Here is a 13,380-nt window from a genome sequence, read left to right as displayed (position 1 = left end):
TTCCCTCTTATCCCATGATAGCTTACTTTGCGTAAGAGCTTTTGGTGAGGGACCTTGTCAAAGGCTTTCTGACAGTCCAAGTACAATATATCCAAAAAATCACCCTTGTCCACATGCTTGTTGACCCCCTCAAAGAATTCTAGTAGATTGGTGAGGCATGATTTCCCTTTACAAAAGCTCTGTTGACTCTTCCCCAACATAGTGTGTTCATCTATGGTCTTGTCTGACAATTCTGTTCTTTACCATGTGCTCCTCCGTACCTGTCGGCTTTCCCCCAGCCCTTAGTTTAAAAAAATCCTCTACAAACATTTTAATGTTAAGTGTCAGCAATCTGGTTCTGGTTTGGTTTAGGTGGTGTCCATCCTTCCTGTATAAGCTTCTCCTTTCCCAAAAGTTTCCCATTTCCTACTAAATCTAAATCCCTCCTCCGAACACCATTGTCTCATCCAAACATTCTGCCGGTCTAAATGGCCCTGTGTGTGCAGGTGGACGCATTCAGAGAATGCTACCATGAAGGTCCTGGACTTCAAGCTCTTACCTAGCACCCTAAATTTGACCTCCAGGACCTCACTCCTACCTTTCACTATGTCATTGGTACCCACATGTACCATGACTCACGGCTCCTTCCCATCACTGCACATAAGTCTGTCTAGATGTCTCAAGAAGTCCTCAATCTTTGCACCCAGCTGGCAATTCACTATGTGGTTCTCCCGGTCATCACAAACTCAGCTAGCTATGTTTCTAATGATCGACTCCCCCAGTACTGTTACCTGGCTCTTCTAATTGAGGTCCTCTCCCCCGAAGAGGTATCCTCAGTGTGAGTGGACACCATGCCATCATCTAGAAGGAGGATCCCAACTATGGGATAGTTCCCTCTGCTCCATTTTGATGTTCTCCTTCCCCGAGACTTTCATCCTCCTCAACAGCACAGAGGCATCAGACTGGGGGTGGGACCCGCTTCTGTGTCCTGGAAGGTCTCATCTCTGCATCTCTCTGTTTCCATTAGCTCCTCCCGTTCAGACACTCTGGTCTCCAGAGCTCCTTGCACCAAACATGCACACAGCAAGCCATCTGCCCACAAGGCAGGTAACCGTACTGGCTGCACTCCGTGCAATACGCTGGCTAGCCTCGGTCTGCTGCGGGACTCTGCCTGCATGTTTTGTGCTCTTGCAGGGATTTTGGTTGGTTGGTTGGCTTTTTGGAGGGGGACACTTGTTGGCCTAGGTTCAGAGAATGGTTGTTAGGAGCATCTGGCTCTCATACTCCCTCTGTAAACTCCCCTAGTTGCTAGCTCTTCCGGTCTCTCTGGAGCTGACCTGTTCACCCCGTTCTACCTGAGCCAGCCCCTTGCCAAGGGAGCCTAAAGGGGTTAGGGCTCAAAGGACAGCAGGCTAGAGCCTCATTAAGAAACCCCAGGTCACTAGCCTCAGCACACAGCCCCCCGAACAGCCCACACTATAAATTCCAGTCAAGCAGGCACATGGCAAGCACACAAAAACAAAGTAACAGATAATCAGCTCCCCGCAAGGGCCACGTAGTCACTCCTCCTTCACCTGGAGAGCTTTCTCGCACAACTCCCTGTGTCCTAGCTCTGCCAGAGCCCCTCAAGCCCAACCACCAGCCCCTGCTACCCCAGCCCTGGGCCCCACACGCCGCTCCGCCGGTGCCCCTCAATCCCGACCCACAGCCCCTGCTACCCCAGCCCTGGGCCCCCCCAGCTCTGCTGTATCCTGACCTGCAGTATCCACGCTTACCCTCGCCTGGGACAACGCTGTGCTGTGGCTTTCGATTGGGGATGTCCCCCAGAGGTTCCAGGGAGACCCAGTTGGGCCAGGGGTGATTAATGCCCAGGGTGGCTCTCTGGTTGCCTGATGAATTATTCCACATTACCTGTGCTCTTCCCCCGCTTCTTCGTCCTCTCCAGCACCCCCCCCCCGCCCCCCGGCCGGCAGTGCCTGGGAGCCTGTCTGATGTGCACAAGAGGCTGCATTCTCATGACTTGCGCAGCCTGGGAGCAGAGCTGGGGCCGAAGGGGGCCCAGAGTGGTCCTGCGGTGTGGGCCTTGGTGCAGCCAGTGGAGGTGGGTTGCTGGGTCTTGGTCCAGTTCCTGCTGGGCAGGTGCCCCCAGAGCAAAGCTGTGCACAGCCCTGCCCCACTGGCAGCCTGACGGGGCCAGAGAGGCTGGGCTCTCCTCTCAGCTGGGGCCCATTGGCAGAGGGCAGCTGTAGCAATGGCTGGTGTTTGCAAGTCTGCCCGGGTGGGGTGGGTGGGTTCCCGGAGACCTGCTCCTGGAGCCGCCTGCTCCCAGGCAGTGCGTGGGTTAACTGGGCTGGCCTTGCTGTTTTCCAGGCGGTTGCCGAATGGCTCGGGGGCTTTGCCCAGAGCCCCGAGCCCTCCCCTGACCCAGTCTGACCCAAATCTCAATGCCCTTACGGAGGGGGCCGATGGCCACACACCCAGACACGGGCACAGACGCAACCTGAGTCAGACCCCAGCGCACAGTGCTGAGAACATCAGTTCCCGGAGCCCAGGTGAGTGCAGCCCAGCCCTCTACGTTCCCGCAGCAGCACCCGGCCCTGGCAGGTGGGGGCACCTGTGCCCAGACAGAGGGACTGATACCCCCTCTCCCACCATGGTCAGCCTGGTTTCTGGGGCTGCCAGGGTGGGATCGGTGTGCTCTGGCTGCGGAGAGCTTTGCTAAAGCCTGCGGAGAGCTGGGGGAACAGCGAGCCAGGCGCTGTGGGCACATGCGTGGCCCATGGACCGAGCGCTCAGCCGCCGGCGCCCGTGGGAGGAGGTGGGAGACAGAGGCAGGTCAGGGACTCACGCTGCCTTTGCCGACAGGTAAAGCCCGCCCCGCTCCCGGTGACGCGTCCCTCCCCCCGGCACAGAAAACGAGAACGAAGAAAAAGCCCAAGTCCAGCCATTACCGCCGGGAGAAGAAACAGGGAGGTGAGTGTGGGCACGGCACATGGCAGCACCAGCGGCTCCTTCCTGTGGCAGCGAGCGCCCCGGCAATGCCAGCCGGGCAGCAAGGAGCAGGCCGGGCAGCAAGGCTCCTGGCTCTTCTGTCTGCCGGGGAGCCAATGGCCCCATTGGTGTAACCTCCGTGTCAGGGCCCCCTTCCCAAGTCACACCAACCCCCATCAGGATCTCTGCTGGGGAGGGGCCTGGGTTTGGCTGGGTGTGATGGGCACAGCCTTACTGGCCCGCTGACACAATTCCCTCTGCTTCTCACACAGATCTGCCACCGCCCCCACTGCCCCCGCCCAGCGAGGACCCCGGGGCCTCTGCTCAGCCCCCAGCACCTCCACCGGCCTGCAGCGCCTCCTCTCTGGAGAGAGACGTGCTCGGTGCCCGCGACACAGAGCGGAGAGCTGGCCATCGGACCGTGCTGGGCCAGCACCAGCAGCGAGACGGTAACCCCCGCCGTGCGGCACCCCCCAGAAACCGGCCACCCGCGGGCACAGACATGCCAGCCACACGTGGAGCCTGACCCTCCCGATGTCTGGCCCCCCAGCTGGCTCCTGGCTGCTGGGAGGGCCCACCTGGCCCCAGGGCATTGCCAGCAGGGCTGCAGGGTGGGGCTGTACGTGGGGCGCTGAGCAGACGCGGTGGCAATGCGGTTCCATGGCAGGGCACTGCGGGTCTCCGAGGTGCCCTGCAGCCAGACTCCAGGGGAGACCATGGGGTCCAGGCCCTGCCCAGGAGCTGTGGGCACTGGGTACATTAAAGATCAAACGCCGTGGGGAGGTGGGGCTTAGCCATGGGGGCCTGAGCTGCCTGTCCCCGGCCATGTGCTGCAGGGGCTCCCTGCAGGGCCCCGTTCCGCCGGGCGCGGGCTGGGCAGGAGGCTGCGGGAGGCAGCACCAGCCCCACCCACGCGCCTGCCCCTTCCCTTGCAGTGGAGGAGATCGTCCCGTACAGCAGGCCCACCTTCCTCTCCAGAGGCCAGGTGTCAAGCAACTGCTCCACGACCGGCAGCTCCTCCTCCAGGGGCTCGACGGGGTCCCGGGGCCACGGCTCCGGCCGCAGCAGGACAGCCGGGGACCGTAGTGAGGTGAGCCAAGGCGCGTAACCTGGGGGCCTGCCAGGCACTGGGGGAGCAGCGACCTGCAGGGTCAGTATCTAGCAGCACAGCAGAGCGAGGGCAGGACACTGGGCCCCCTGGGGTGGGGCTGGTGTGTGGGGTCCCGAGCGTGGGCTGGATGGGGCTGATTCCCTTTCTCTCCACTGCACGCTGCACCGGGGCTGGTTTGCTCTCCTGGGTCTCCAGCCGGTAGGAGAGGGGTTTCACTAGGAGGGGCAGGGAGGGCTCGGAACAGGGGCCTGGCCTGGCCAGGGGAGTCTCCTGGCCAAACCAGACCATTGGGGGCTTTAACTTGCCCTGCGGGAGGGAGCAGCCCCATTCACATGGGCCCTGCTGTGCTGTGGGGAACCCCTGGGAGGGGCCTGCTGGCTCGGAGACAGCTGGGTGTTTCTGTGGTGGGCTGGGCAGCCGGATCACGGGCATGGCGGGGGTGTTCCCAATGGAGCCCCACCTCAGGGCAGCAGCCCCTAAAGGAGTCCTGGGGCGGGGAATGCTGGGGAGGGCTGGGTCCCACAGAAAGAGGGAGCTTGGATCCCCCCGGCCATGGCTGCCAGCGACAGGTGGGGCTGCTGTGGCATTTCCCCATGACCAGTAGGCATCCCCTCAGGAGCTGGCGAGCTCTGGGGCTGGGGCCCCATGCTCTCTACAGCCAGGGGCGGGGCAGAGGGGCCCAGCCAAGCCGTGCTGCGCCTGGCCCATGCCCGTGATGGCCTTAGCCCCTCTGAGGTCCCAGCCCTGCTGACGATTTTCTCTCTTTGCAGGAGAAGAGATGAAGCCAGCGGCGCTGGCTGAGTGAGCGGATGCAGGCTGAGAGCAGGGCTCTGCCCTGAGATCTGGGCTGGGCTCTGGGCTTTGGGCTGGTTTAATTGATGACACTGTGACTGGAGCCAGGCGGCCCAGTCCCTTGTAAATAGGTGGGGTTGGGAGCGGCAGGCAGGCTGTGTTTATACCCAGGACACGGGGCTCGTGGGTGAGGCCTGCATGAGCCCGTTCAGTACCAAGCCGGCAGTTCTGCAAAGGAAGGTTTGTGCCCAGCAGGGCAGGGGCAGGCAGCTGGGGCAGGACCAGCTTCCAGCCAGGCACAGAGAGCAGCCCACCCGCACGGCACACGTTGCCCGTGGGGCACTGCCAGCCCAACCAGCCCCTCGTGTGGGCAGGGGTGTTTTTTGGTAGCTAATGAACCCTTTTGTAAAACAACCAATAAAGCTGTTTGTTACCCTGGCCAGAGCGACGGGCTTTGCTTATTGGGGCAGGGGAGGTCTGGGTCCTGGGTGATGGGCGGCAGCAGGGGGCTGCCCTGGGGCGGGGAATGAGGGGCACGTCCTAGGCCTCAGAATATTCCCTAAACTTGCTTAATGCCACACTGCCAGTGCTGTGCGGAGCGGGCTCCTCGCCTGCACTGTTAGTCAAAGCTCAGGTTATTGCAAGTGAAACCTTAACGACAATCTCAGCTGTTCCCCGCCTGGGGCCATTTACCCTCTAGCCCCTGCCCAGGGCCGCCCCGGGTTAGTTCTGTGTCTCGTCCGTGTCACTGCCGGGCTCTGGCCCCCGCACCAGCTGAGTGAGGGGTCACTTCAAACCCGTGTCACGGATGGTTTGAAAAGGCCGGGCCGCGACAGGGTTTGATGGGGCTGGCAAAAGCATTTATAAACCCTAAATTGGGGCTTGGCCCCAGGGGCTGGCCCAGCCTGGGGCAGGGGGAGCCGGCTGCTGAGGCTTGGCCCGGGGGCCAGACTCAGTGCTCAGAGAAGCGGGGGCCACTCGCTGCAGTCTCCAGCCCCAGCAAGGCAGGGAGGGACAGCCCAGCATGGCACTCAGTGCCCTGGCAACTCACTATGGTCTGGGCCTGCCGTGTGGGCATGGAGGGGGCGTGGGCGCTTGGGGCACTGCGAGATGCCATATCTGCCAGGCCACGCCGCTCTGCCCCTGCACTAACGACTCACTGCCTGTGATGAACCCCAGGGCAACGGAGGGGTGTGCCCAAGCCTGGCCTCCAACATGCCCCTGCCCAGCCCACTGGCCGTGTCCGCTGAGCGTGCTCAGGGCCCGACTGGGGCGCATGGGGGTCCGAGTGCTAATGCCCTGGCTACACGTGTGTCTGCCCCGGGGGCATGGCAGGGGGGTGGCAGCAGATCACAGCTTGGCAAGTGCTGAGCCGAGGGGTCTCCCCTCACTGCTGGGACAGCTATACCTCTGCCCGTGGGGCCAGCATGCCATCCCCTGGCAGGGCCAAGCCGTCGGGCCAGTGCGGGGCGGGGGGGGGAGCTGCAGACGCCGTGTTTGCAGGCACCAGAACGTGCTCTGGAGCCCTGGCAAGCCCCTTACAGCGGCGCCGGGGACGTTCGGGCCCTGAGGTGGCTGGTGCTGGCCTCCTGCAGCGCTCCCGCCCTCAGCGGCCCGGGAGAAGGTCCCGGGCTGGGGGGGCACCGGCGCACTCAGCTCCCTGGCTGAGAGGTACCCCGGCTTCTGCAGCTCAGTGAGGCCTCCGAGCAGCAGCAGGGCTGTGGGTCACCTTCTGTCCCCCCGGTCACCTCCCTCCCGCCCCCCCCCAGGAATGGGGGGCAGCAGCAGCAGAGTGAACGTCACCGCCCGTGTTTTGCAGCCCAGCCCATGTGCTGCTCTGGGGCTGGGCGGGGGGGCGGGGAATAGGGGAATCTCAAATAGACGCAGCGAGGCTATTTAACCTCTGTACTTGGCACTGGTGTGACTGAGACTGGCATCCTGTGTCCCGTTCTGGTGTCCACAGGTCAAGAAGGATGCGGATAAATTGGAGGGGTCAGGGAAGAGCCACTAGAATGATTAAAGGGTGAGAAAACCTGCCTTATAGTGCCTACTCCTGGGGGCATCCTGCACAAAAAGATTCTGTGCCAAAAAATTAAAAATTCTGCGCACACTATTTTAAAATTCTGCAAATTTTATCTGTCAAAATAACACGACATAATCCCACCAGTTTCGGTTATTTTCATCATTTATTTCAAAATACCTGTCAACAAGTATGTCTGAAACAATGCAGACACACACAAAAATTCCCCCAGGAGTAGAAAGTTAAAGAAACCCCTATGACAACCCAGTTCCTATTTCTCTGCTCCCTTCCCCCCTTCCCCAGAGCCCAGATGGGGGGGCCAGACACCCACAATCCACCCCCCCAAGGCCAGCTGCGGGCCCCCCCAGACTGCACCCAAACCCCCTCTTCCCCAGAACCCAGCCGCAGGACCCCTCCAGCCCAGATACCTGCACACACACCCCCAGAGCTCAGCCGTGGCCCCTGAGCCCAGACACCCCCCCGCCCCGAGCCCAGGGATTCAAAGGGGAAACAGCCTGATACTTGGTCCCAGGCTTTCAATAGCGTGGAGTTTCCTGCATGCCTCCCTCAGGGCATTCTGGGAACTGCAGCTGGCAGGAACCCTCAAGCGTCCTCCCCCTCCCCCTGGCAGTGGCTTCTGTGTGGGAGCTGGGCTCGGCTGGGTCCAGCGGCCCCTAGTGGTGGCCAGTAGCAAAATTCTGCATGCAAAACATTAATTTCTGCAAAATTCTGCATTGTGCAGTGGTGCAGAATTCCCCCAGGAGTAAGTGATGGACTCAAGAAGCTCGACCTAGTTAGCTTAACAAAGTGATGACATTGTTAAGCTGACTTGTGATGACCATCCCCATGTACAGAAAGAATAGCAAATATGGTAGACGACCAGCTTGGCTTAACAGAGAAATCTGTTAAACACAAAAAGGAAGCTTACAAGAAGTGGAAACTTGGACAGAAGACTAGGGAGGAGTATAAAAATATTGCTCGAGCATCAGGGGTGTAATAGGAAGACCAAAGCACAATTGGAGTTGAGGCTAGCAGGGGATGTGAAGGGGAACGAGAAGGGTTTCTACAGGTATGTTAGCAAGAAGAAAAGGGTCAGGGAAAGCATGGGGCCCTTACTGAATGCGGGAGGCAACATAGTGACTCATGATGTGGAAATACCTGAAGTACTCAATGCTTTTTTTTGCCTCAATCTTCACAGACAAGGTCAGCTCCCAGATGGCTGCACTGGGCAGCACAGTATAGGGAGGAGGTGAAGAGCCCTCAGTGGTAAAAGAACAGGTTAAAGATGATTTAGAAAACCTGGACATGCCCAAGTCCATGGGGCTGGATGCAATGCACCTGAGGGTGCTGAGGGAGTTGGCTGATGTGATTGCAGATTGACCATTGTCTTTGAAAACTCATGGCAATCAGGGGAGGTCCCGGACGACTGGAAAAAGGCTAATGTAGTGCCCATCTTTAAAAAAGGGAAGAAGGAGAATCCAGGGAGCTACAGGCCAATCAGCCTCACCCCAGTCCCTGGAAAAATCATGGAGCAGGTCCTCAAGGAATCAATTCTGAAGCACTTGGAGGAGAGGAAGATGATCAAGAACAGTCAACATGGATTCACCAAGGGAAGTCATGGCTGACCAAGCTGATTGCCTTCTTTGATGATAAAAATGGCTCTGTGGATATGGGGAAAGTGGTGGATGTGATATACCTTGACTTTAGCAAAGCTTTTGATACAGTCTCCCAGAGTATTCTTGCCAGCAAGTTAAAAAAGTATGGGCTGGATGAATGGACTATAAGGTGATAGAAAGCTGTCTAGATCATCAGGCTCAACGGGTAGTAACCAACGGCTCAATGTCTAGTTGACAGCCAGTATCAAGCGGAGTGCCCCAGGGGTCGGTCCTGGGGCTGGTTTCGTTCAACATCTTCATTAATGATCTGGATGATGGGATGGATTCCACCCCAGCAAGTTCACGGATGACATTAAGCTGGGGGAAGAGGTAGATATGCTGGAGGGTAGGGATAGGGTCCAAAGTGACCTAGACAAATTGGAGAATTGGGCCAAAAGAAATCTGATGAGGTTCAACAAGGACAAGTGCAGAGTCCTGCACTTAGGACGGAAGAATCCCATGCACTGCTACAGGCTGGGGACCAACTGGCTAAGTGGCAGTTCTGCAGAAAAGGACCTAGGGGTTACAGTGGATGAGAAGCTGGATATGAGTCAACAGTGTCCCCTTGTTGCCAAGAAGGCTAATGGCATATTGGGCTGTATTAGTAGGAGCATTGCCAGCAGGTCAAGGGAAGTGATTATTCCCCTCTATTTGGCACTGGTGAGGCCACACCTGGAGTATTGCAGTCAGTTTTGGTCCCTGCACTACAGAAGGGATGTGGAGAAATTGGAAAGAGTCCAGTGGAAGTCAACGAAAATGATTCGGGGGCTGGGGCACATGACTTATGAGGAGAGGTTGAGGGAACTGGGGTTATTTAGTCTGCAGAAGAGAAGAGTGAGGGGGGATTTGATAGCAGCCTTCAACTACCTGAAGGGGGTTCCAAAGAGGATGGAGCTCGGCTGTTCTCAGTAGTGGCAGATGACAGAACAAGGAGCAATGGTCTCAAGTTGCAGTGGGGGAGGTCTAGGTTGGATATTAGGAAAAACTAGTTCACTAAGAGGGTGGTGAAGCACTGGAATGGGTTACCTAGGGAGATGGTGGAATCTCCATCTGTAGAGGTTTAAGGTCAGGCTTGACAAAGCCCTGGCTGGGATGATTTAGTGGGTGTTGGTCCTGCTTTGAGCAGGGGATTGGACTAGATGACCTCCTGAGGTTTCTTCCAACCCTAATATTCTATGATTCTATGACTTGATCACAGTCTATAAGTGCCTACATGGGGAACAAATATTGACTAAGGGGCTCTTCAATGCAGCAGGGAAAGGTCTAATACGTCCCCATGGCTAGAAGTTGAAGCTAGACTAAGTCAGACTAGAAATAAGGCATACATTTTTGACAGTGAGTAATTTCCCAAGAGTCGTGGTGGATTCTCCATCACAGGCAATGTTTAAATCCACATTGGCTGTTATTCCAAAAGCTCTGCGCTCGGCCTTATTGTGGGGCAGGTCTTTGACCTGTGCTATGCAGGGGTTCAGACTAGATGGTCACAGTGGTCCTTTCTGGCCTTAGACTCTATGAATTTCTGCCCGGCTGCCCCATGCCAGGTGGTGAGTCTGGCCCTGCAATCCAGGAAGGGGAATCATAGAATCATAGACTCACAGGACTATTCCAGTCCCCTGAACTCAAGGCAGGACTAAGTATTATCCAGACCATCCCTGACAGATGTTTGTATAACCCACTCTTAAAACACTCCAGTGACAGAGATTCCACAACCTCTCTAGGCAATTTATTCCAGTGCTTAACCACCCTGACAGGAAGTTTTTCTAATGTCCTAAACCACCCTTGCTGCAATTTAAGCCCATTGCTTCTTGTCCTATCCTCAGAGGTTAATGAGAACAATTTACCTCCCTCCTCCTTGTAACAACCTTGTATGTACTTGAAAATGGTTATCATGTCCCCTCTCAGTCTTCTCTGCCAGACTAAACAAACCCAGTTCTTTCAATCTTCCCTCATAGGTCATGTTTTCTAGACCTTTCATCATTTTTGTTGCTCTCCTCTGGACTTTCCAATTTGTCCACATCTTTCCTGAAATGTGGTGCCCAGAACTGGACACAATACTCCAGCTGAGACCTAAACAGTGTGAAGTACAGTAGAAGAATTTCTTCTTGTGTCTTGCTTACAACACTCCTGCTAATACATCCCAGAATGATGTTCACTTTTTTTGCAACAGCGTTACACGGTTGACTCATATTTAGCTAGTGATCCATTATGACCCCAAGATCCCTTTCCGCAGGACTCCTTCCTAGGCAGTCATTTCCCATTTTGTACATGTGCAACTGATTGCTCCTTCCTAAGTGGAGTACCTTGCATTTTGTCCTTATTGAATTTCATCCTATTTACTTCAGATTATTTTGCCAGTCTGTGCAGATCACTTTGCATTTTAATCTTATCCCCCTAAAGCGCTTGCAGCCCCTCCCAGCGTGGTGTTGTCTGCAGATGTTATCAGTGCGCTCGGTAATGCTCCGAAGTGGTGCCAGCCCTCCGCACTCAGGCATCACCACTCACGGAGGACCTGCTCTCACTCCAGCACCCAGCCCATCGATCGCCCCAGGAGCAGCGCGATTGATTCTCACACGGGCAGGGCTGTTCGAGTGACTCGGGAGGTGAAGTGAAGGTCACTGAGCCCCAGCACACGCAGCGGGGCTGGGGGGGCTGGGCGAGGGGGCCGCGGCTCAGGCTGGGCCTGCCAGCAGAGGTGCCAGGGATCCATCTCCGTTCGGCTGGCTGCGCTGGGAACACGGAGCGAGCACCGACAGGCCAGGCCCGCCTCACGCCCGAGCTCCCACCCCAGGCGGCAGCCTGCTTCAGCTCCCTGCAATGAACAGTGCCCGCGGTGCTGGGGCTCCCCTCCGCTCCACGTCTCTCCTGGGACGCCCCCCAGTCCTGCACCGATGGGGGGCCCGGCCGCCTTCCTCCCCAGTTCCTTCTCCCTCTGCATCAGTTCTAATCCCCTGGGCTGGACAGCACAACTGGACTGCCAGCCCTTCTGAGCTGCGGCTTCCCGGGGCGGGGAAACTGGGCTCAAAGCACAGCCAGCTGCAGACATTGCCGCCCCATTCAGCCCCTGCTGCTCCTCACCGGCTGTGCCACAACCAGAATGAGTGTCGGCAGATTCCCAGTGGTCACAGCAGGGCCAGGCTGGGCACCACAGGCTAGTGTGGGGGCGCTGGGCAGAGCCGGGGGGGTTAAGATACGGGGTTACGATGGCTAAGGGCAGGTGGGTGCCAACATGGCAGGAGGCGTTAGACTATGTTTATTGTGGCCAGCGGGTGGTTTCAAAGGTGCCCTGCAAAGAACCCAGCTGGGGCTGGTTCTGCCTCTTCACTGACGGATAAAGTCTGGTTTGTGTTTTCAGAACAGTGGTTTTTCCCCAGAGGAGTGTCCGGGCGCGAGGGTCGTTCCTGCCTGACTCGGGCTGTGGCTTGCACACTGGCTTGGGCAGTTAGCGGTGCGTGAGTTAACGAAGTCCAGCGTGTTTGGAGCACTCAGAGTAACAATCCCCCACCCTCGCGTCCCCCAGCCACTCGCAGTCCATCAGGAACAGCAAGGGAGAGGAGAGCTAATGGGCAAACTAGGAGAACTCCCTCGTTTCTGGTGTTGTGTGCCCAGCACAGCAGCCAGCAGACTGGATGCCACCCACCTGATCTGCCAGCCACCTTCCGCACTGGGGCTTTACCACTCGGAAAGACACCATCTGGGACTTTGCATGTAGGTGACTGTACCACTCTACCATGTTGGTGTTCACACCCCAGCGGGCTCCCGTCAATAGACATGTCTGGCTAGTGCTGGGGATGGATGGGTGGCATTTCCCCGCCATGCCAGGGCAGGACTCACCCATCTGGGCATGGCTGACCCAGCCCTACCAGCAGGACTGCACCAAAGGGCAGATTTCCCAGCCCAGCGAGACTCCTCAGACCATCAGTAAGTGCCCACCAGACTCCCCACTGTTTTCTCTCTAGGGGCGGAGGAAACATAACAAAAGCAGCCTAGAATTCTGGCTGCGCCCGGCCCCTGCCCAGCTGTGCTGTCTCCAAAGGCCTAGAGGGAAAGGGTCCGAATCGCACTCAGGGCACAAAGGCTGATGATTGTGTGCCCATGCCCTGTTCACAGTCCAGCCGGAAGCCTGTCAGGAGCCCCGATAACCCTGCCAGCCCTGGCTCTCCGCCCACCCACTGCACGCACGTGGCAAAGCAGAGGCAGTCATTCCCCGGGGCGGTTGGGCTGGCCCTGCATGGAGCCTGCCTGACTTCCGCAGGGCCGGGGCGACCCTGAGGTGACGTGTGCGGGTTCCATACAGCAGTGCGTGGCTTTGCCCAGGCAGCCAGGCTGGGGAGGGTAGTCGGGTCCCTGGAGACGCTGCCAGGCTTGGGACCGTGCGTTTGACTCTCCCAGCAGCAGGGCAGACGTGCAGCGGCCTGGCTGTGGCTGCAGGTCCCCTGGCTCCCGGCCACTCTGATCACACAGTGCCGATCTCTGCTCATCCCAGCCCAGGGCGATGGTGCTCTGAGCCAGGCTGTCTGCACCGTACCTGGGGAGCGGGCTGAGCCGTGTGCCGTACACCTGCCGCGGGCGGGGCACACACCGGCGCTGGCCACACTGGGACTCGTCTGCCCTGCACAGGAGCGAGCCTCCCTGCCAGCGCTTCGACCTGCCTCGGGCCTCTTGGTCCCCTCTCCCCGCCCAGGCCAAGCCACACCATCAAGGTGCTGTCCACAGCTGTGCTTAGAGCATTAGCCGAGTCTATTGACCCGGGCTGGGAGGCATGCTCCAAAATGCTGTGACGACATAACCATAGAGCCCGCTCTCCCTCTGCAGCGCCCCGCGCTGATGGCCGG

The 13,380-nt window shown here is 58.1% G+C and overlaps 1 protein-coding gene across 1 annotated transcript in view; it reads left to right on the top strand.

The window, feature by feature from the left end:
• ROBO3 (roundabout guidance receptor 3) overlaps positions 1-4,886 on the top strand; it is a 139,951-nt gene extending 135,065 nt beyond the window's left edge. Inside the window, exons 23-27 of the mRNA XM_077839631.1 lie at positions 2,350-2,531; positions 2,845-2,952; positions 3,243-3,419; positions 3,906-4,055; positions 4,852-4,886. Coding sequence (XP_077695757.1) covers positions 2,350-2,531; positions 2,845-2,952; positions 3,243-3,419; positions 3,906-4,055; positions 4,852-4,886 — 652 coding nt within the window. The remainder of the gene's footprint in view (positions 1-2,349; positions 2,532-2,844; positions 2,953-3,242; positions 3,420-3,905; positions 4,056-4,851) is intronic.
• Positions 4,887-13,380: the final 8,494 nt, after the last annotated feature.

Source organism: Eretmochelys imbricata, chromosome 22 (genome assembly GCF_965152235.1).
Source record: "Eretmochelys imbricata isolate rEreImb1 chromosome 22, rEreImb1.hap1, whole genome shotgun sequence".
Lineage (NCBI taxonomy): Eukaryota > Metazoa > Chordata > Testudines > Cheloniidae > Eretmochelys > Eretmochelys imbricata.
This window is presented reverse-complemented; position numbering and strand designations above follow the sequence as displayed.